A 23,926-nucleotide genomic window follows, 5' to 3' on the forward strand; every position below is an offset into this window, starting at 1 on the left:
ATAAATTTCCAATGTGCAATAACATTTTAATAATAACTAAAACTGGTATTACCAAGATGGCTTTTTTCACTTAAATCATGTTAATACTGTACTAGTCCTTACTGACCATGTGAAACTGTAGACGGCTTTTAGTCACGGTCAGTACATTTCCCTTCATCTTTTCAATTACTTCACATGATATGCAAAAAGGTTATTTGCCAAAAATTGGTATTACCAAATACAGAAAAAGAAGAAGAAATCTGTAGGCACTTGTTTCGGAATTAGAATAAAAGTATCTATACCTGGCCAACAGGACACTCTCTGCACAGACTAAGATCCTAATGTACATCATTTGGGCTCTGAGCATTAATAAAAGTGAACGGTGGTCTATGATGCAATCACAAAAAGCTGAAGCTGGGAACCCAGCTCTCCCATTTCCTGGACCAGGCGACGGAGGCCCTGGGAAGTCAAGGACCTGCCCTGCAGCTGGCTCCTGCGACAAGGCCTCTTCCGGTGGAGCTCAGGTTCCCCCCCACCACCCCCCGCCCCAATGGGAGACCCAGTGCTTGTTTCTACGCGGGCGCTCCTTCTCACAGGGAAGGGAGGGCTGGGTGGGTAGGTAAACAGGTACACTGGAGACGGGGCAGGGGGGCATTCTGACGCTTTTATGTAAGAGGAAGTTGAGATACACTGGGGGTGAGCAGAAAAGGAAAAAGTATTGCAAAGGTCAATACTGTTGTTTAAGACGTATTTTTTAAGTGAAGTTAAATGAAGACTGAATTGGGAAATGCTATGTATATATGAGAAGGCCTACCATAATTTTTAAACCCAGTTTTCCATTTTTGCTAAGGACCATCAGACATCATTCAAACACGTTTTATAGCATGGTCTCCAGGCAGTGCCTCCCAGGGCTCACCCAAACACTCGTGATGTTCACACAGTCACGGCCAGCAGGAAATCCTACCTTGAGTTCATCAAACCGGAGCGTGAAATGAAGGATTTCTGCGAACTGCTTGGCGAGAGCCTGCTCCCGCTCTAGGTGCTGGGTGGGCGAGTACGGAGTGCTCGTCAGGGCTCCCAGGAGACCCCGTAACGCTGTTTCTAAAAAAAGAAAGACCGAGTATTGTTTGTACTTCCTGGTGTTTGTAAATGAGAAAGTGAACGATTCAGAAACGTTATGATTTCAATCCCCATGAAGGCGCCATATTTGTCACTTATAATATGCGCTTTTTGCCCAAATTTCTGGGGCAGAAATAACCATTACACATGGTTAGTACTAATTCTGTATCTGCATAAATGTTTTTAATTCTTTTTAAAATTTCTTGTACCTTGCATTTGTTCTTGTGTTTTGTGATTATTTGTTATATAAAATTTCTTGTACCATAATATTTCCAAAAATAAATGCTAAAATTCCTTTATAACACAAAAAACAAGTATCTAAATATAAATAAATCATTGAATTTAAAAATTAAAACGAAAGATTTCTTTTCATTGAAAGTTTAAGCCAAAAACATGGGTGCACATCACACACAGCAAAATACAGTAAATTCTCTTTAAAACCCAGATTATCTAAATACAATCACTCAAATTGAATGCTGTATAACAGAACAAAAACCTGCCCTGGCTGGTGTGGCCCAGTGAATTGAGCGTAGGCCTGCAAACCAAGGGGTTGTCGGTTTGATTCCCAGTCGGGGCACATGCCTGGGGTGGGGGCCTGGCCCACAGTGGGGGGTGTGCGAGAGGCAACCACACATTGATGTTTCTCTCCCTCTCTTTCTCCCTCCCATCCTCTCTCTAAAAAATAAAATCTTTAAAAAAAAAAACAACCTCAGAGACTAATTCAATTTTTTATTCTATAAACTCAAATTCAAAATAATGCAAACTGTAACTGAATTAAATATCAGGATCAAAGGGTAAATTTTACACTATACTTACCATTCTACAGCACTGATTTTATGAAATGGTCATTGTTACCTACAGCTAAGGCACTTCTACACCAGCGCTGTGTCCCCACAGTCAAATCTGTGCATGCTATGAGTCCATGACCAACTTCTCATACTTTGAATATGCTATTAATTTATAAAAAGAAACTGCTTTCTTTCAGCTACTGAAGGAAACAAAATATTTGGTTTACTAATTAGCTTCCTGAGTTTCTCAAGGATTTGGCATCTCAGGATGATAATATAAAATATATATTCTACTTCATTACATAAGTAAAATGGTCCCTTTAAAATAAGTGCCACTTTTGGAATGCCAAGCTAAGATGTACTGTGTTTAAAATGGCAGTAGTGATATTTCATTCAAAAAAGTTACAGAAATCAAACTAATTCTGTAACAGATTACAAAACCAGGAAACAATGCTAGATCCTATTCAGAGAAAATAGCTTAGAGACAGATGGTGATCTGACATTAATGAATAAGTGTCAGGTTAATAAACAAGTATTTCTTAATGATAATAAATTTATGTCAGATCAACCGTTAACTTAAAAAAAGACCACCTCGACTGTTCATGAAGACCTAATGGTGAGCCAACATGCGTACAGTAAGCTAACCTAGTCTCTCGTTCAACTTGCACAACTAATTAAGACAAGGGTATTACAGACGGACGACCTGAGTTTCGAAGACATTAGACCCCAAGGGTGTGGCTACAAATGCCAGGTGTTTCTGACTACAGCCCTGTTCTTTCCACCATAATAAGCTGTCTCTCAAATAAAGCAACATTCTACCCAGCCTTCAGTAACCTCATAAAATATCAGTCTACTAACTAATTACTACCATCATATGTACTTCCTATGTGTCCATTATGTGCCAGGTACTGGCCTAGACACTTTATAGATATTATCTGTCATCCACACAGTAACTCCAAATGGTAGTTACTATCCCGTTTTTATAGTAAGTCACTGGCTCTCTACTATGTGCCAGGCCCTGGGGAAACAGAGATGACACAGACATACTTCCTTCCTATGGACGCACACAGCCTGACTACACAGAGAGAAGAAAGAGAACCTACTACAGTCTGATGTGTGTTAAGAAATACGCAGTATAATGGAAAGGTATAAAAATGGGACCCCACCTGGTTGAAGGCTCAGAAAAGACCTCCCTGAGTAAGTAACGCCTGGGCTGAGACTGGAGTGTCCACTAGGGATGAGTGAGAGTTTGCAAAGAGACAGGGCAGGGAGCCCGAGTGTGGCGTAGTACCCAAAGTGCAGGACCAACACAGGTGGACAGAGAGCGCGTGGAGCAGAGTAACTAGGACTACAACGACACACATATAATGTGTGTGCCCCGTGAGGCATCCTGGCCTGGTCCTCCTAATAGCTCTGGGAAACTATTTAAGCAGGAGAGTGATACCATCAGGTTAGAATTTAGATTTTCCACTTCATCCGCAGTGTGGAGAATGGACCATAGGCCTATGGTCAGCTTGCAGAGTTGCAATGTGAATGTGAAAATCAAGTACGAGAAATCACATTTTTGGGCTACTTTAAAAAATGGTTTATTTCACCCTGAATGGTACGGCTCAGTGTCCCACAAACCGAAAGCATACTGGTCCGATTTCCAGTCAGGGCATGTGCCTGCGTTGCAGGCCAGGTCCCCAGTTAAGGTCATGCAGGAGGCAACCGATCAATGTTTCCTTCTCGCATCGATGTTTCTCTCCCTCTCTTTCTCCCTCCCTTCTCCTCGCTCTAAAAATAAATATTTTTTAAAAATGGTTTATTTCTTCCAAGCTTCATTCCATGTGTCAGCATTAATGTAAGTGGAAAGAAAGGTTTGAGAGAGATGAAAACAGGAAAATACATTTAAAAAAAATACACACCAATACTGAAACGGGACTGTTGGCCCTGGCCAAGTACTCAGTTGGTTAGAGAGTCATCCTGATACCCCAAGGTTGCCGGTTCAATCCCCGATCAGAGCATGTGTAAGAATCAACCAATAAATGCATAACTAAGTGGAAAAACAAATGGATCTTTCTCTCTTCCCCCTTCCTCTCACTCTAAAAACATTAAGTAAAATTTTTTAAAAAAGGACTGCCACCAAAAAATTTTGCATTTCCTAGATTTAACAAGCCTCGGGGTTAATATCAGCATTCAAAGCGCTCTACCACTTTGAGGGATAGGAGACCCCTGCCACAAGGAGTGGACTCGGGTCGCCTGACTGAGCTGGGATGGCCAGTGACCTCAGAGAACTTCTGTCCATGGATGGCTGGAGTTCTCAACAGATCTACTGTCAAAGGGACACTCAAGATGGCAAGGCCGTTTATCTGCCTTTGCAGCAGCTAGATCAGCCTTTTGCCCTGGGTTCCTCTGCCAATACAAAAAAAGATCTACGGGCCTAAACACCCAGCATCAAGAGAGGGGTCAAAGACACAGAATTCTAGAAGGTGACCCAGGTCTCTAGCTGAGTTAGAAGGAAAGGGAGGTCAAAGAAGGGATGACCTAAGGACTGGTCTCTCCGATGAAGGTCCTGAGATAACACCACAGAGTTTTAATTCTTAGAGAAGGTAGATGACAAGGAGGAAATTAATGGACTATAAGCCCTAAATTCTAGAAGAAACAAGCTGGTAGACCAGTGCAAAAGCCAAAAACTACACAAGAAGTTGGCAAGAAAGAGACTGACCGGGAGAAATAACAAAGACAGATTAGTCCATTAGCCCACAAGGCAGAGCATGAAGATAATCAACGTGATAACTAGGGCGGGGAGGCCCCTGCCAAAAGTTCCTCCTGAGGGACAAGAGCCATTTGTTCTCACCAACTGCCATCCATCTGCTATCACAGAGCAGTGCTTGAGTCCTCAGAAGAGAACCCAAAGGATGTGGGTTGTGGGGGATTTCAAACAGCCGAGACATGCCCACAATTATTGTGGTCGCTTTGGGACCCCTGATAGGTTTTGGTAAATTTAGCCCAGTGAAAAGGAGTCAACACGCAGGAAAAACTCATTCACTGTGACCCCTGATGATGGTCCCTATAGACAGCCCCTGGACCAGGAGGGAGAAAGATTAAGGAGAGACAAAGCAGTTTGTCTACAGTCTGATCCCATAACCCTCCATCAGGTTACATCTCAACCAGGAAGGCCTCAGACCAAAACACACAAGAACGAGATATTTCCCAGACCAGCAAGGTTCAGCTCTCTCAGAAAAGCTCAGCATCTTCCCAACTGGTTGAGTGATCCCCTCCCTGTCCCTCCATAAACAGGCAAACCAGGAAGGGATCAGGGCCCTGCTTCTGGCACACACCCCATGATGTATCGGGAGTGCTCGGGCCAGGCCACCCTCTCCTTGACATGGGAAGATCCTGAGGGGCCGGGGCCCTCTGTTGGCTGTGTGGTGCTCCGTGAGCTGTCTGGGGGTGTGTATCCGCATCTCTGCTCAACAGTAAATAAGGCAGGAAGAGAAGAGACAACAGACACTAACACACATAAACCAGAAGACTCAACAGACCGTAGGACCAGACAAGATACTAAAACTCAGAGCCTAATTTAAGTGATGCGGCCAAGACCACACAGCTACTAAGCAAACACCAGAATCCAAACAGGCTGTTATGCCACCAAAGCCCAATATCCATTTATTGCTTCTCCTAAATACCCAACACATGTTTCATGCTGCAGATGTGTGTACTCATTAATGCATCATTCACTCATTCAACAAACATCAGCCCCTATCACGTGCAAGCAGGGATCTGCATCCTGTAAGCAAGGAAGCTGGAAATACTACTAGCCAGGTTATTGGGCAAGAGATGAGAAGTAAGCCCTCAGATCATAAATTGGTGCTTTGCTCACAACTTTACAGAAGCCCCCAGAGCACAAACGGGAAGGTTCAAGGTGTCCGCGGCACAGCATGGAAACCGGCAGCTCTCTGCCATGTCCTGTGCTGCCGCGTGCTGCTGCTGAAAGGGAACATAGCACCCGTGGAGGAACACATGCCAGTGCCCGGATTTGATTCCAGGCGTTCGGACACAAGAACACATGTAAGCCTGGCTGCTTTGGCCTATTTTACAATTATTCTTTTTTTACTGGCAACTGCTAAGAGATCAAATGAGCTTTGGGAGGACCAGAGCACCACCTACAGCAATCCAAGCATAAATGCCGCAGAAGCTCGCTGCACTAAAAGCCCGTCCACGTGAAGGAGCCGAGATAACCGTGATTGAAGGACCAAGGCTGGCGGTCGGAGGCTACCAGGCTGCAGACTATGTCACTACTGCGCTGGAAGAGCAATGGTGGGCAAGAACTGACTGCTGTGCTTGGGAAAATAAATTACAGTTCTTATTTCCAGTAGGAAAAAGATAGTCTATAAAATGCTTCTATCTCAACTATTATTTATCTGTACATTTAATAGTGTATACTGCATCTAAAGAGAAACAGTGATTCTTTTACTTTTTAAAAACACAGCCATTTTTTAAAAAAAGAACTTCAACTTCAAAGCAAAAGTTGCAAACACAAATGGCCAAATAACTAATATAAAACAGGAAAAGAAAGACATAAAAAACTCGGAAGCAATAGGAACCTCTCACAAACGAGGAAGCCCACGCCCTGACCAATGAACAGAAATGGCTTGTCCACTGCGATGCAGGTCAGTGGGCCGCCTGGTGCCTAGGCTACCGAATTCATCAAACAACTGGAGACTTCAAAACAACACAACACAAATAACTACCAATTTTTAAACCTGGCAACTAATGAGGAATTTTTTAAAAACTACAGGCCACACAAATCACACCTCAGGTCTAAATGTAGTGTAGGAGCCCCAGTTTGACGCCTATCTTACAATATGGTTTTCCTGCCCACTGAATGTATCATTTAAAATATATAACATGTTTATAAGATTTAAAACTCAAAACTGTATAAAACATGTGTCAAGAAATTAAATGTAAGTGTTTCAAATGTCCGACATACCTATACTGCTCCTCCTCTAGGCCCACAATTTCAAACAGAAGAGCCCTTGCAAGGTACAGCTTTCAAATGACACAAGCGGCTAAATGTCTGAATCTTACCTGTGCCTCCTTCTCCGAGAAAGGGAGTTCCTATGTCGTTCACACGTTGCAGTGAAGGCACAGACCTGATCTCACAATAATTTTTCCCATGCAAGGGAAAAAGCAAATGGTTTTCGATTCTTTTTGCTTTAATAACTGTGGGTATATATCAGTAGCTTCCTAGTTCTCCACTTGGACAGTTTTAGATATATAAACTCATCATAATCAGCGATGGTTTTAGTAACACCAAAATCTAAATAATCCAGAGGGCTGTGGATCTGTTCCTGCGTACGGAAAAGGCTTTGCTGCGGGGCTGCACAAACTTCTACCAAGTGGCTTCTCAGATGAGGCTCCCTTAAACTGTAATGAAATCAGGGATTTCCTTGTGTAAATGTGATCTGTCAAGGGGAACGGTGTAAATAAAGACCTAGTTTATGCTATGATCTTATAGTCTAACAAGCTTGCTTCATGTATGTATGTAACATTAATTTAGCAATGTGAACATAAAATACTCTAAATCACCTCCAGTGTTGTCAATAAATGTCTTTTTCACTAGGGAAGTCATAATTACAAAACTTTCAACTTACCTAACCTCTGAGAAAATTCATAAAATTTCTTTAATTTGCCTACTAGTGGGACAACAGCACCCCATGCCTTCTCTTGTAACTTCTCGTCAGCTGGATGCTGGATGGCCTTCAAAATCCAAAGGAAAAAATAGTTAGACTTCCACAAATCACAACAGTAGTATTTTAACATTAAAATAAAGGTTTCAGGAAATGTCAGAAGCCCTAGTATAATGTATAAAATACAAAATAACGGACCCAAGAACGCCAAAAATGGGCCTTCTCAACTCCATGGAAACTTGAAGCCTATCATCATACCCTTTTGGTTACCCTCGCGGTGGACACGGCTATAATGAACTAAAAGATGACACAAGATATGTTTGTTAAATACAGTATGCCCTGGTACGTTTTAGAGCCTCCAAAAGAAACCATGTTTTATTATTTCCCATGTCACAGAAAGGCTTCCTTAGCAGTTCTTTCTCAAAGAATTATTTTAGTGGAATAAAAAGAAGCCAAAAAGGTAACAAATGAAATTAAGATGCCAACTCTGGAACAAGGGTGTAATACTTTCTGTAATTCAAATTCTGGGTCCAAACTAGCTTTAAGAAATCCACCAAACACTTAATAACCCAAATCAACATGAAGTACATGATTCAGAAATTGTCATTACTTATTTCCTATAACAAAAGCATCATACTGGAATCCAAGTTTTCTCAGGTTTTCCTGAATAAGAAGGCAAAAGCTAGTTTCAAATCTGAAAGTGGAGAAAATAAACTACAATTTACAGACTGTATAAGGTGAATATGATTTTTTCCTATGCCCAGTCTTTCCAACCACTAGGCAATCTTTTGTAACTATAGAGGGTTATTTCAAAAGAAATGTATTTTCTTACTTTCATCTTTATGGAAAATAATGCTTTTTGCAACATCCTGGTTTGTCTTCTCTGATATCTTCAAACAAGCTAAACATGCCATCCAAAAATTGAAACTCATAACCCAGACGGAGGGATGGGGCTACCTATAAACATTATCAGGAGGTACTGATATGTTTAGGTTTTCCCAAGAGGACAGTATTCTAACTCCATCTTCAACAAAACCAGAAACAGTAATGCAAAATAAAATTGAAACCACATAAATTTAGAAGATGCTCTTGAATACATCAGCTATGAACTAAATAAATGGGCTATGTATCATTTAAGCAGTTTGCTTTATAAGCCTCTCACTACACTCAAATTTTCTTGATTTAATATTAAATTTTAAAAACAACGCTTAAACACAATAGGAATCTGAAGTAAATGGGACTAACCAGAAATATTTTAATGTTAAAAAATACTGATGTTACAACAAGTAACAATCTTTATTCCTTTTTTAAAAAGATTTTAGTTTTTTAAAGAGGGAGGGAGAAAGCGAGGGAGGGAAATATCAACGTGTGACTGCCTCTCGACTCTCAAGCACCCCCTGCTGGGGACCTGGCCAGAAATGCAGGCATGTGCCCTGACTGGCAGTCGCACCCGGGAGGGACCCCTTGGTTCACGGTCCTGTGCCCAGTCCACTGAGCCACACCAGCCAGTGCCAATCTTTATTTCATATTATGTTAACGAGAATATCTCAAAGGGACTGTGACGGTATCCTGCTATATATGAGAAACCCTTTCAGCCTCAAGCCCAGTTCAGCAGTGTTTTATAGCAAGTAGTAAAAATTTGTTTATTTTACTTATTCAGGAAATGAGCAAATAAAAATTTTAAATTTGTTTTCTTCTCTTGAGAAGCCTATCCAACTTTTCTTGCAAGGATCTAAAAATGATTTTCTAAATATACTCATTCTCATAATATGAAATGCTCTAGCAAGTGTCACCCATTCTCGCAACTGAGTAGAGTTAACCATTTCCCTGCCTTTCCAGGATTCAGAACTGAAGACAATGGCTGCTCTTTCGTGACGGCATCTTATGGTTCTCCTTGCAATTCCGGTTCCGCCTCCTTTCACACCAGAGTTACTGCCGTCAGAGAACATCGGGCACGGCAGCAACACAGCCCAGCACGCCAGCGGGGCCTTCGTTAACGTCCATGGTGAGGTCACCAGGGACGGGGGACTCTAACTCTCAGATACATCACAACATTAGTGGGGAGTTCTTATTTCCATCTCCAATGGTTTATCCTAGAGAATAAACTTTGTTTATTTCATAGATTCTATCTTCAATGAAATGTTATTCTTTTTAGAGTGATGTTAAGAAAATGCTGTTTTTTAAAAATGCACGTAATCCCCCATCACCAGCACGGGAGTAGCGGTGTAAAGTCTCAGTCTGTGCCCCACGTGTCAGGCCCGGGGCTGCGCTGTTCGTCGCACGGGTGCCCCCACTTCATCCTCAGGACAGCGCTATGGGCCGCTCCCACACTTCCGCTACCCAGAACTCGGGGGCTATAAAAGTTTTCACATTTATCTCCCTCTTGAATGACAGCCTTTTAAAGGACAGTATTTTCTAAAATGTAGGATTCTGCTGCAAGAAGACAAATAATTTTATAGGTCTTATTTTATACATTGCCAAACTGACCTCCAAAAAGACAACCTTTTCATAATACCACTTGCAATGAGACCACCTGTTTTGTTTTGTTTTGTTTTGTTTTGTTTTTTCATAAAACAACCAAGACTGAGCTTCTATCAATGTGTTACTGTATTTAGTAAAACTTCCTGACAGTGGTGTGCACTTATTAGCAAATCAAAACATTTTTTCTATTGTCAGGGCTTTTTCGTAGGTAGAATGCTTGTTCTACTAAGTCTACTAAGACCTCATACTGATCTATGACGGTTATGTTGGTTGTATCTGTTGTTTATATATTTGGCATACAGACAGCTTTTATTTGTACCTTCCTTTCTTAATTAAAATTGTTTGTCTACTATTCGGAAATATTTTCTGCTTACACAGTTAAACCCAAACAACAACATACATTTCTCAATGAAAATTTCTTCAACTTCTTCAATAGTTACACAGTTATCCCCCATCTACAGAGGATTTATACGCTATTTTTTAAAGACTTTTCTAGCTTACATTTTTTATTTACCTATTTCTCTCCCTTTAACTCCTTTACCCAACAGTTTAATTATGGTCTCCTTATAATAGGTCTCAGAGCCGGGACAGGTGAATCTCTTACCACTGATTGTTATTCCCCACCTGATATCTTAGCGTCCTTCAGTATTATTCTTCTATATAAACCCTTTTTAAAAGGGTTTTACTTGCTCCCCCATATGCCCACCATGGAACACGGGGAGTGAGCCCCTCAGGACCGCACGCCGCTATTAATGACCACGTGCCCTGTGGGGGGGCTTCAATCTGCGGTCGCAGTGCTGGCAGCTCAGGTTTAAGAGCCCACAGGCCCTCTTTCAAATGACCAATGTATAGACTTTTGTATTATTTTACTCCCTTCTAGCACACTACAACCAAATCTTTTAAATTTTATTTATTTTGAGAGAGAGGGGAAGGTTGGTAGAGAGGGAGAGAAGCATCGATGTGAGGGAAACATCCATTGGTTGCCTCTTGCACGGGCCCGACCAGGGACTGGCAGGCAACCCACACCTGAGCCCTGACCAGGATCAAGCAGAGAGCTTCTGCTTCTTGGCTGACACTCAACCAACCAAACCTCGCTGGTCAGGGCTGCCACTGAATCCAAACAGGCATTCAATTGCATCAACAGAAGACTCTGGGGAAAACACTTCCCACGGAGAAACAGAGTAACCCTTCCAGTTGGGAAGTTTTTAAAAAAGGAGAGTTCTATCTTCAGGAAAAAATCGAATAGGTAATAATACTTTTTCTTTATTGTTTACAAAGACAACTGTAACCAATTGATAAGAATTCAGTTATAAAACACATTTTAAATAAGGCTAATGATATAACACTGATGAACAACTTAAAATAAACCGTAGCACTAATAATTAATAGAGAGAAACCATGAAGCATTTTTAGAACAATTTGTGAATTGACTGCTGTGACCTGTAGGGAAAAAGTATCTTATCAATTAGTAAATTAGGATCCTACTTAATCATTTAAATCTTCCACCTCAATGATGTCTGATTTTTCAAAGTATGTTTAAATGTTTAGAGATCCTGAAGTTCACAGGAGTGGTTACATGCCTTCATTAACTGAAATCTTAACGTCCTTCTGAAGCTAATGATGTTGGCGAAGCACTGTGCTGGTGCCGACAACACAGACACAGGTGAGAATCAGGTTTACCCTCCTCAAGCTAGAGGTACAGTAGAAAGAAAAACATCAAACAGCAATGCTCCTTCTTTAAAAAGTGATGGTCACCACAAAAGAAACATGTGCCAAGTACTAGGGTAAAGGAGAAAGGGGAAGGAGGAGACCACTGGGTTACAAAGAAGGGTAGGAGCGGAACGGGAAAAGAAGACCGAAGGGCGTACTCCAGGAGAAAACAAAGGCAAGGAAGTGTACCTGTGCCAGACATTCCGGGAACAAGCAGTCTGGCGCACGAGAGGACGAAAACGGAGTCCACGTGATCTGTAATCTCCCTCAGCTAATGCTATCCCCAACCACTAATCTTCCTTAGAAACCATGGAATCACTTCACGCTCTCTCCTCCTTGATGTTAAATATCCAGTCAATCACCAAAACCAGCGGCAATTTAAAACTGCTAACACATTTCTTGAATTGTCATCGTCTAGTGCCGGCACTTAAGTCTGCCTTCACTAGTGCTCCAAATGCCACCAGAGGAACGGGGCTGGACGTGAACAGCACAGCAGCGGATCGATCCCTGACAGCCTGTGCACTGTCAGTTATGAAGAGTAACAGAAACGAAGGGTTGGGGCAGGGGGATGAAGAAACGAAGTGTGGGCTGTGCCACACTTCAAGGAGCGCGGTAAAGGTTTCCTCCGGTGGTACGGGACAGCCGAGTACGTGCACGTGCTGCAGGGGAACAGCCAATGAAAGGGAAGACACAGACGATGTAATTCAGAGAAGAAATCATGAAAAGAGTCAAGTTCCAGAGGAGGATGGAGAACAAAGGTAGAGAAGTTAGCCTTGGTAGTAAGGGCTAGAGAGACACTGCTTCTTCTGAAAAAACAGAAGTGGAAAAGGGATGAATGGAAAGAAGCCTGGACAAATTCAGAGGTTTGGGAGAAGAGAGTCGAGGGAGACCACACCAAAGAGCTGCTCTGTGGCATCAAGTTGTCAGAGTTGAAGGAGTCCAGACCTCCAGGATGATTTCAGCGTTTCCCTAGGAAACTTAGGAGGAGCAGAAAAAACAGACTGGCAGGACAAAAGCCCAAGAAAGGTATGTTCTCTCCTTCCCTCCAAAAAAGATACCAATAGTCCCCCATGGACACAGTAAATTTCAGGCGTGAGAGCAGCCAGCAGAACAAATACAATTTTCTTCAGTACACACAAAGCACACATTGGCAGAACGCTGTCCCGCTTCCGCTCTTAATCTTGCAACCACTTTCGAAATAATGCAAGTGATCTTCCTTTCAATACAATACTTTGTAGGTAAGAGAGAATCCTAAAGCATAGAAAATGACAGAGATTAAAAAGAGGGAAACAGCAAGTTTCAGCTGATTTACCTCTCGTATTTCATGGCCGGCTCCTCTGTATGACTGCAAGTCCTCCAAGATGCCTTCTGCATCTTTTAATACTACATTCACCTGATTATAAATTTCCTTCTCAGACTCTGTAGGCTGGGCATCTATATAGCAGGAAAGCACAAGAAAATTCACAGTCACATGATTTTTTTAGTACACATATAACTCTAAGCAACCCAAATTTCTAAAGATGACTAACATTTTATTCAATGTTAACTCTGCACTTCTTAGAAAGGACTGATAATTTTTTCATCTTGAATAACTTATACACTTGAATAACTAGCCACAAGTTTGTAAATATCACAAAGAAGAAAGGGAACACCAAATATTACCATTTATTTTGGTTACAAATCACGACTTGGTATATTAAGGGAACGTGAGAACAATAACTTGAAATTTACATTGTGATAGCATTAATAATAGTTTTTTCATATTTATATTCATCACTATCAGTAATTACTGTCAAGTGATGAGTAATGACCTATTTTAATGCAACAGAAATGAAAGGCCTACTAATATCTTCCTAATCTATGATGAAAGACTGGAATGACTTCACTCGGCTATAAGGTTCATTTTAATGACTGAATTTTGATATAAAAACTGTTTTAAAAGAATAGTGTTTTAGAGTCTCCCTTTTCCAGGGACCACTTTAGATTCTGTACCAGAGAACTTCTCTGCTGATGGACACAAGGTCAAGACTCCTTCGCAGGAGTTCCAATTATGACACTGTTCCCGAACTCGTGGGCCGCTGAAAAACTGGATACTTTAAGCTACAGCACACTGTCATTTCAATTTTGTAATACTAAAGCAAAAACTGAGTTCCTACATCCTTGAGAAACAGCGAGAAAAAAGTGGAGAGAATTCCAGTTAGAAAAAGCATGATGAGGAACACAAACAGATGGGCACCTCCACCCCCTGCAGTGTCAGCCACAGAACATATGTTAATGTGACTGCATCCAGATTTCTTTCTGCTAGACTGGAGGTAACAGAAACTCTGTTTCCAAAAGCTTGGTCATTTGTTTCTCTGAGGATAAATCATTCTTATTTAATACCTTACTTTTAGCTGGGGGATGCACACTCTGTGAGGAAACTGAGTTTTTTCTTAAATATTTCCGGTTAGGCCACGTTACTACAGATAAGGCATAAAGCACTTAAAATGATAAACATCAAAATTACCATAATGTTTTAGAGAAGAATTGTGCTAGTAGAATTTCTCCATGCTAAAATTTTCTCTTATGAGGGTGAGGAGGCAGACCAAATTTATCATATGAATTAAGAATATTTCTGACGAATCTTTGTTTACCCATTATATAAAACTAGTACCTAAAGTTTTCTGACCCATGCCACCACCCCACAGTACACAGTGATCTATTTATTTCTTTAGAAAATTTAAGGACACTTAGTTCACGTATGAAACTAGGACTCCAGATGCCTAAAATACTGTAACTTTACTTGGCTGGCACTTAGTCATAATTCAATTCCACCTATTAAACCTGCCAACTACTCAAGAACATACCACATTTTTTAAAATCAACAATTACAGTACCAAATTTTAATATCAGCACACTTAACACAGTACCACAGAAACAATAATAAAGTAACATTTACATGCAAAGCCAACTTAGGAATTTGTGTTCACATATCTGTACACTTATATTTCAAATTTCTTTTCATAAATCATGTACTTTTTGAATGAAAATACTATTACAAAATAATTACACAAAAGTAGCCAATTAAAGAGTCTGTGACCAAAGCTACAGAGGTATTACTAGGAGCAAATACTGATATTATAGCTAAATGATATTTTAAAAATCAGAATTTGACATTTAGCAGTAATATCCTTTCATATTTAGCCAGACCATATTCTCCAAAGTAATGGTTAGACACACTTTTAAAAAGGGCACCTCATAACTGTTATACTTACACCAGGTGCAGCAGAGAAAAATATGTTTCACATGCAAAAACAGCAGTTGTGTACATTTGCATATGGACTGTGAAACTACAGACACATACATCAAGTAGACAACGTATCAGCTTCAATTCATGAAGAGGGAATTCATGACAAAGGACAATATTTTGACTTTCATATATCAAAAGGTATTTGCAAAGTTTGCAGATACTAAACTGTGTATTGTTGGTGTAGGGACTAGTTGTTAAAAGAAAAACGTGACACTGAGACTTACATACAAAGAAACATTATCAAGCAGATAGATTTAAATAGATCTTGAAAGTGATTAATAATCTTTAAAGATTTAATAAATGACAAGAAACTTAAAGATTTCTGTTTCCCCCAAGGGTGGAAAAAATACCCAGCACCACACTGATTGAACGTTTTTAGACTGTCACAGGAAAGTCACATTTATAATTTTGAAAGCTGCTGAAGACTGCTGCAGAAGTGAAGACAGACAGAAAATAGCAGACAGGTAAGCACTACTTTACTGACAGCAAGTCATGCAAAAGGGGACAGACTAGGGGGAGGAAAAGGCTATAAAAGAAGCATTTGTTCCAAAAATGGTATCATATAATGCACCCAAGACTTGTCACTTTGATTTTTCATAGCAAATAATGAAAAATTTTATTAGTTGAAGAAAAAACCTACCACTTAGCCAGCTAATAAGAGGACATTCATTTGACTGCTTTAAAAGAATGTACCCACTCCTGAGAGCAGGCACAGTGACTGCTCACCCGGCTTACTGAAAAGCCACTCAAGGGAAATTACAGCATGGTTCAGTTGCTCTTATTGTTTGAAGGTAAATTTAAATATTTAAATAATTTCACACCACTTTCCTATAAACCAGTGACTGAAAATAACTGCTAAAATTGAAGTTATTATGGTACAAAGGAGGCAATGGTCAGCTACAAAAGAAGAAAGTAAAAAGCAAATCATAAAAATTATAATTGTAGTAAGGGGTCTATGTGCTTTAAGCTTGCATTCATTCATTCAATAAATATTTACACTCTATCCCCATAAGTTTCGCCAGGGCTGGGACCTCAATGTACCTGCAGCACATACCACTGCACGGTGTGTGCAAACTGAGGACCTGGCTTTTCTACAACGCAGATTTGTTGAGGGAATGGAAGGGACTGAGAGGTAGATATAAATATGGCTCCAGCATGGCTTAAAGGACCTCATGATGCATTTTTATCTTTGAACAAATAAAATCCTACACCATTTTAGAAAAAAACCTATAGGAAAATGCGACCAGAATAAAAATATTTCAAAGTGCAGGGTTAAAGCAACAACAAATATACAAGAGGTAAAATGGAAAATAAAGATAGACTAAAAAAGTGGGTATTGACATTTTTCAAAGATGGACAAACAGGCAACATAAAAGACACAAGAATTAGAGGAAATGCATGGCTAAATGGAAAGGCACTAAAACAATCAGAGAAAGTGAGATTCTATTTCTCATTTACAAGCGCCCACCTATATTCACTCTCCTACTCTGATCTATCTGAAGGCAAGTCAATCAAGATTAACTAACAGACACTGAACTCTATCATTTATAAGGCACTATTCTAGGGTTGGAAGAGACATAAATATAAGTAAAAGTCTCTCTCCTAAGAACCACAATTTAGTGAACTAAATATATAGGTGAGCAAAAGCAGGACTACACTTGTAATACAAATAAATGCAATCATTAATAAATAATAATACAAGAATAAACTCTGTTTGGCATACAACAGTGAACCTACTTTGCCCACCCCTGCATACTACTCACTCAGGCTAATGACTTGTCATTAGGACAAACAATAACTTAAGTGTCATTTAAGGTAGGACATTCCAAGAACCAGAAAAGCTATGCATGCCCCAATTCAGTGCTTTTCACACATACTGTCATCCGCAGAAGTGCTGCCAAATTTTACGGGGCAATCTGAGCGTGTGTGTTAACTGGGCCATTTTTTTAAATAAAATCTTATCATATAGGTATAACTTGTTTTTTTTAAAAATGACCCTCTTTCTAATACAACAGATAACAGTATGTTTCAATGAACACGGATTGTCATTTCATGCCTTCGTACATGTTCCTTCTACAAAGCCCTTCACTAAATTTGTCTGAAACATTCTAACTCACGCTCTACAACTCAACTCAAACATCACCGTCAGAACACCCACCATGGTGCCCAAGCTACTCACTGCTAGGTAAAGTTAATCCCTTCCTGATCTGTACCTGGAATGTAAACTATGTAAGGAATACTATTAATTTGCATTTCTATTTATTTTACTAGATTGAGAACTCCGCAAAGGCAGGGGCTGTGTCTTAGTTATCTGCATCGCCAGCACCTACTTGTTGGCATACAGGAGGCAAGCTATAAATGCACACTGAACTGAAGTGAAAAACAGCACATGTGTGCACATGCAGAAGTTAAAGGAGTAATGCTTTACGATAAAGACAGAGTCTTTATTTTGTAAACTACAGGACTCCACTGAATCATGACTAAAAAGTACTAGAACAGTTAATTTGTATACAGATTGATGCAAAATGCCAGTATGTTTATCTGTATGAAATTCTTTCTACAGTTGTCCAATCATGAAGAGACAGTGAGCTAGGTTTAACCAATCAGATTGATGGAAATAGTAAACCTAAACTACTCTGGTAGCCTGAATATTACTGTTCACCTAGAAATAAACAATGTAGTACTAAATACTTTTTTTAATAAAAGAATGTGGCTTTATTCTCTGTAATCATAAGGAACTGGCAAATCAGTGATGTTGACCATTTTGAGTGTAGTATAAAACAGTTTAAAAGAGAACCAATCTGATGGGCTAAGGTCACTCTAGTAGCCAAATCATAAGGTAAACTTTTACGAATGCCAATTTCCAAAGAGAAGATGAATGAAAGAGAAAATTGATGAAGAAAACTCTAAAGTTAGAATCAAAAGAAAACATATATAAACATCTAAATAAGAAATAACAGCAGGCCCTGGCCGGGTAGCTCAGCTGGTTGGAGCATTACCCCATGCATCAAAGGGCTGCGGGTTCAATTCCCACTCAGGGTACATACTTATGCTGCAGGTTTGATCCCCAATCAGGGCATGTACGAGAGAGAACCTCTCAATGTTTCTCTCACATCGGTGTTTCTCTTTCTCTCTCTCTCAAATCAATAAACACATCCTCAGGTGAGGATTAAAAAATAGTAACAGGCAAAAACTCTGGCCTAGTACATAGTGTATTTTCACGACTTTTCATTTACTGTATACCAGTAAGTGCCAAACCAAAGGTTCTACATTGGCTGATATAAGCAACAAACACCATTCCTTAATTTATACTGTCTTTAACATGTTAACACTTCATATGTAGCTCTTGGTTATTGGTAATTATTATTAGCGATTCTAACCTTTTGCTGCCACTAATTAGTTTTTTTAAATTTTAAGGATAATGATCCAAACCCACCCCATATTAGAAAACCAAGACCAAATAATATTTTAAACACTACAGTAAATTCATGCTTCTCACTTGACCACAACATAACGCTGGGTTTATAAAAAGATCAAGTGCCAAGTCTTGAACAAGATCTTGACTGTATCAGAGCCAAGATTCTGCAAACGTAAGGAATTTGAGACAGAGTAAAAGGAGACAGAATAGCAGAAAAACACACAAGACCAAGTTGGAAACAGATGCAAATAAACTAAAATACAGCTTTAATGTAAGTTGCCTCATCTGAAAGAACAACCTTCAAGTCAGCAATCTGCTCAACATCCGGAAGCTGATTAAAATTCATGCTAAACATGCACTTAAAATAGCCTTGTTAAATTGTTGAGAAGGGTCAAGAAAACCGTACTTGTTTAACTACATGTTCCCCTAAAAGCCCAACAATTTATGACGGTCCTGATATTGACATCACTAGTCTTTGCTAGCCTGCACACCGTACCCAAACTATTTACAGAACATTGATAGGAATGCAATAAAAGTAGAAAAATATCAGAGACCACAAATTATTCCATAAAATTCAGAAAAACTATAAACTAATGTGTTCATATGAGCTATCCTGGTTTAAAGAAAAAATATATAAATTATTCATGGAGTAGAATTAATTTCACAACATCACATAAACTAAATTGAGGTTGATGAAAAATGCAATGATTCTCTGAGAATTCAAGGGATTCGTTTATTTTGTTTTTAAAACAGAAAAGGCCTTAAATTTTAAGTATTTAAAAATCTACTAAAAGTTTTAACCTCAGGTGATGATGCAAGGGATTTCATGATTTAGTCTAAAGGCTATCTCTTCACCCTTTCCTAACAATTTTCTAATGATCAGTTAAAATAGCAACATTCACACTAAAACACCAATTTAATATCATTTTTCTTGATTTGACAACCAGACAGGCTAAAGCAATACTGACAGCCAAAGAAGCAAAAGCTTTTCAGCATGCATGGGGTCAACAACACTTACCTGCTACCCTCAGACCACATTACAATAGGTCATGCAACATAAAACAAACAGAAGGCAAATTACTTAAAGGTTTGTGAACCCATTATTTTTCTTTTTATTTAGAGTTAGAAAAAAATTAACTCCTGAAATAAATACATGAGTTTAACTTTTCAAATTATGTGCAAAGATTAAATAATTAAGGTTCACACCTACCTTTTAATATTATGCCCAAATTACTGAGCTCTGAATGGCCTTCATGAACAGATTTGTATTAAAATATTTCATTAGGTACACAGTGTTAATAGTTCATTTTTTTCAACTGCAATAATTTCCCCCAAATATTGCTTCTATTAGCAAATTGTGAAGTAGCATTTGTCCTTTCCATCAAAATTTTTCATAGAAATGTTTTCTTTAGAGAATCTCAAATGTTTTCATTAGCGATCTCAAATTGTAAAATAATGTCCAACTAAGAGATATGAATCTCTCATAAAAAGTCAAAGCATTTTATCACAATTTAATCTAAAAAATAGGATTTTCAGTTCTAGAAGGCACCAGAAATTTTATTCCAGCAATTCATAGCTCAGTCATGCAAAGCAGTTAAAGAGATGGCAAAGTGGAAACGTTCATTTAGTGCAAGACAAACGCAGTCTACTGCAGGCAAAGAGAAATAGATATAAAATCATCTTCTCACTTTCAAAATCAAGGAAAAAATTTGGCCCCTGCTCAAGGTCTGTGCATGTCAAAACTTTAAGAAGATTCCCCATGTTAAGGTACCTGTCAAGACAAGAATAAGAAAAGAGAAAATATCCCTTTATAAAAAAGAACATCGGAAATTTATTGTTTGTTTCAATAGCAACAGGGAAGAGGTTCATTAGGCCATGAATTCGTCCTTCAGGTCACCCAGATGTGCTCTGGCAGACAGCAACCCGGGTGCTCAGCGTGCTGATGTGTAGGACCTGGAGGTGAAATGCGGCTTTCCTGCACACAATGGCACGACTGCTGCTCTACTTCTTCTCAAAACTCTCCCAAGACAAGTTTCATTAATGGCCTTATAATGAAAAATTCTTTAAGTATTCCAATAGTGCTAGAATTCTGAAAAAGAAATTGCTGATCAAGAATTATTCACATGTAATCTTGTTTAAAATTGCACTGAAATAATAATTTATTTCAAAGCCAAATATCTAGAGTTTTGGCCATAGCTCACCTTTGCATTCCATCTTAAAATAGCAGAATATTCAGCTTACTTCCTGTATGCCATGAAATAAAGCATGTGTTTCTAACCAAATTTGGATTCTTAATTTGTGGAGGTTATTTAGGTATTGATTCTGGATATGCAGCACACTCCCGATTTTTTACAAAATCACCACAGGATCATAAGCGTAGTCACCACGGCATACTATCAGAATGTTCATCATAAGGCTGCTGGCTTCATGGACTAATGAAAGGACAGCACTGGCTACAGACTCAACATGATTTCAGCAAATGAAAAACTAAAGAATTATACATATGATGGTGATGTTTGCCTACGATTAAGAAAAAGAATCATGCAAACTTTGATTCCCCAAGTTTTATTAATGAATATTCTGGCTGGCCTTCACTGCGGTGTGAGTATAATTAATCTTTCACCTTTACCATTATGCACCAGCTGTGAAGGGCTAAAGAGACTTACTTTCAAAGTCCAAGAAAAAATGTGCTGCATTGTGGTCTATGTCCCTGGTTAGCACCTTAATGAGATTACCCATGCCAGCAAACCTAAAAATAAAAATGGCAACATCATTTAGTTCCAGTAAAAAAAATTTTAAGCAGAGGCCTGGGATTCAGCAAAGGCTGGCTTGCTCATAATTACCAGCAGGTGCAAGTTTATATGCTCCTGGCACTGCAAATTTGGAACAACAAAAGCACAGTTGGCCCTGAGTTCACAGCTCTTGTCCCTCTTTTCCACATATCAAAAAAGTTACATAAGCAAGATTGAAAAAAGATTAGATTTTTAAATATAACTTGCAATATTTACATTTGATTAATCTATGCTAGTGTTACTTCTTTAAGATGGTTGAGACAAGTATTCTTAATTCAAATTAACATCAAAAAAAGATTTCCCTAGTAAGTAAATATTGACACCATATCTTTAAATAACAGGAATAGTTTCCTTTTGTCAAACCTACTGGGAATACAAAGGCAATATTCAAACCATCTTTAACCATTAAAGACTGAAGGGAGTTATCAATTAATGACCTATTTAAAAAGTTTTACCACACATAAACCAATTATTTCTTATATCATCTATACTCCAAAGATAAATCAAACATGTTATTATTTAACTCATGGACTGATTATTCAACAATATTAACTATATACAACCACACGAAGCAGGTACCTTAAAAGTTAGCATACCAAACCAGTACGAAGGGCGCTAACAATTACTGTAACTTAGTGAGTTTGCAGAAGAAGAACAGTAAAAATGAGGCATTGGCATAAATCTTGCCCAAGCATTTGCCAGGACTCAGGGAGGACGGACGTGGAGGGAGGTGTCGGGGACATCAGGAAGCCAGGCTCAAACTTGGAAGTGGCAGTAGCTATAAGTCCCCTCCCCCAATCTCAATACCTTTTCTCCAAATATGGAACTGCTAGCAAATACAAGCTAAATTAAACATACAAGTAACAATATTTTTAATCAATGAAAGGAGACACCTTATTACTCATCCCCATTACAAGAAGTCTGGAAAGAGTTATCATTTCTGGCCACCTGTGTTGCCCGTCCCCACCCCCCATCCACTCCCTGGACAATGGTCTATGTCCTTAACTTTAAACTCCACAAAGAGGAAGTAACAGTGTATGTATAACTGTTATCTGTTGGACTGACACACATTTCTTTAGAAAATGTTAAAGCAATCTAACTTATTCACAAATATGGTAAATAATGAATGGCCCCCTCTTTTTTAAAACAATAGTCTCCCCATGGGAGAGGCAGGATGTCTTACTTTTGGTATCAAAATCCCTAGTACACAGGATTTCACTGGAAAGATTTTGTACAATGTTTTACACAAATGGATTGAGTTAAAAACTAAGAGGGAACTATTTTATCTTAATTATCTTATACATTATAGAAAGCTTAAGAATAAGAACGATTTTTAAAAAACTGATTAGAGAGTGAGAGAGAGAGACAGAGAGAGAGAGAGAGAGAGAGAGACTGATCTGCTGCCCCACTCATTCATGCATTCATCAGCTGATTCTGGCGTGTGCCCTGGCTGGGGGTCAGACCTGCAACCTTGGCACATAGGGACGATGCTAATGACAACCTTTTACATGTAAGGAAAATATAAGCATTGTTCCAAAATCATCACATTCAAATAATTACCTCAAATTGGTTACTAAATTTATTTAATAAATTTTAGAAACCACTTAGAGATAGACTATTTCACTGCTTTAAGTTTTAAAAGCTTTCAAATACAACGGACTATGTTTCCAAACACATAAATTCTCTCACTAACAAGAACTGAGACCAAATATGCAAAGAATTACCTAGTGTATCAAAGTGTCAACTACAGGCGGAAAGCAAGCTTGAGAAAGGCTGTAACTGTTTTAAAAGGGAGCAAGGCAGCATACCATTTGGTGGCAAGAGTTTATTAGTCCATGTACCAAACCAGAATTCCAACTCTAGCTTTCCTAGCTGTTTGACCTTGAGGAGGCTAGTTAACCACCCTGGGACTTGTTTTATCAGTAAAACACACATAATCATAGTAACTATCTGAAAGGATAAAATACATAATCAAAGTAACATTCTGAAAGGATTATGTGGTATTTAGGTTCTATTTCTTTTCATACAAACCAGTTTTCAATCTATCGATTAATTGCAATGTTATGAATCACAGTATATCACAAAGCCCGTTTTTAGCCTATTTTTGTCAAGAACACTGCTGAAATGCTGTCCTAGAATCAGTCCTCTGAGACCATCAGCAGGTACAGGAGGGAGGAGGAAGGCAGAGATTAGTTTCCTTAGCTTTTCACTTGTGCGCACACAGTTGATCCTCAGGGAGACAGGGAAACCAGCCAAGTCTGCCAGCTCCACTTTCCTACATCCCCTCCTGCAAGCGTCTTCCACTATTTAGTCCTTTTTCCAAGGTGTCCGGGCCTAATGCGACCCCACACCCCTCACCCTGCTTCACACTGGGTCCTGGTGCACTCTCCGTAAGTGCTCAAAGATGTAGCATTTTTTAACCTCTTCAGTACAAATACAGACTCCTAGTTTGAAAATGGCCCAGTTTATACTGTACAGGTTTCTCAGCCTCAGCACTATTAACCACACAGGCTGCGACAACTAAAAATGACTACAGATATTACCAAATGCCCCTGGGAGGCAAAATCACCCTGGCTGAGAACCACTGATACAGTGCAACAGCAGTCCGATGCAGTAAGCCCCTCCGCCACACAGCACGCAGGCAAGATGCTCTGCAGGCAACCCGCACCCGGTGT

The 23,926-nt window shown here is 39.3% G+C and overlaps 1 protein-coding gene across 11 annotated transcripts in view; it reads right to left on the reverse strand.

Moving 5' to 3' along the window:
- Positions 1–23,926, reverse strand: part of CYRIB (CYFIP related Rac1 interactor B) — a 129,958-nt gene that overhangs the window by 12,649 nt on the left and 93,383 nt on the right. For 5 of the 11 annotated variants that reach the window (XM_045861154.1, XM_045861159.1, XM_045861156.1 and 2 more), the window contains 4 exons: positions 20,148–20,230; positions 13,065–13,186; positions 7,526–7,631; positions 944–1,080 (listed from right to left, as the gene is read on the reverse strand). In XM_045861154.1, the coding sequence (XP_045717110.1) occupies positions 944–1,080; positions 7,526–7,631; positions 13,065–13,186; positions 20,148–20,220 (438 nt within the window). In that variant the 5' untranslated portion in view covers positions 20,221–20,230. Of the gene's footprint in view, positions 1–943; positions 1,081–7,525; positions 7,632–13,064; positions 13,187–20,147; positions 20,231–21,125; positions 21,209–23,926 lie in introns of all 11 variants that reach the window. The other 6 variants (XM_045861162.1, XM_045861155.1, XM_045861163.1 and 3 more) reach the window with 3 other exon arrangements.

This window comes from Phyllostomus hastatus, unplaced genomic scaffold (assembly GCF_019186645.2).
Source record: "Phyllostomus hastatus isolate PE091 unplaced genomic scaffold, TTU_PhHast_1.1 phas_scaffold_21, whole genome shotgun sequence".
Taxonomy (NCBI): domain Eukaryota; kingdom Metazoa; phylum Chordata; class Mammalia; order Chiroptera; family Phyllostomidae; genus Phyllostomus; species Phyllostomus hastatus.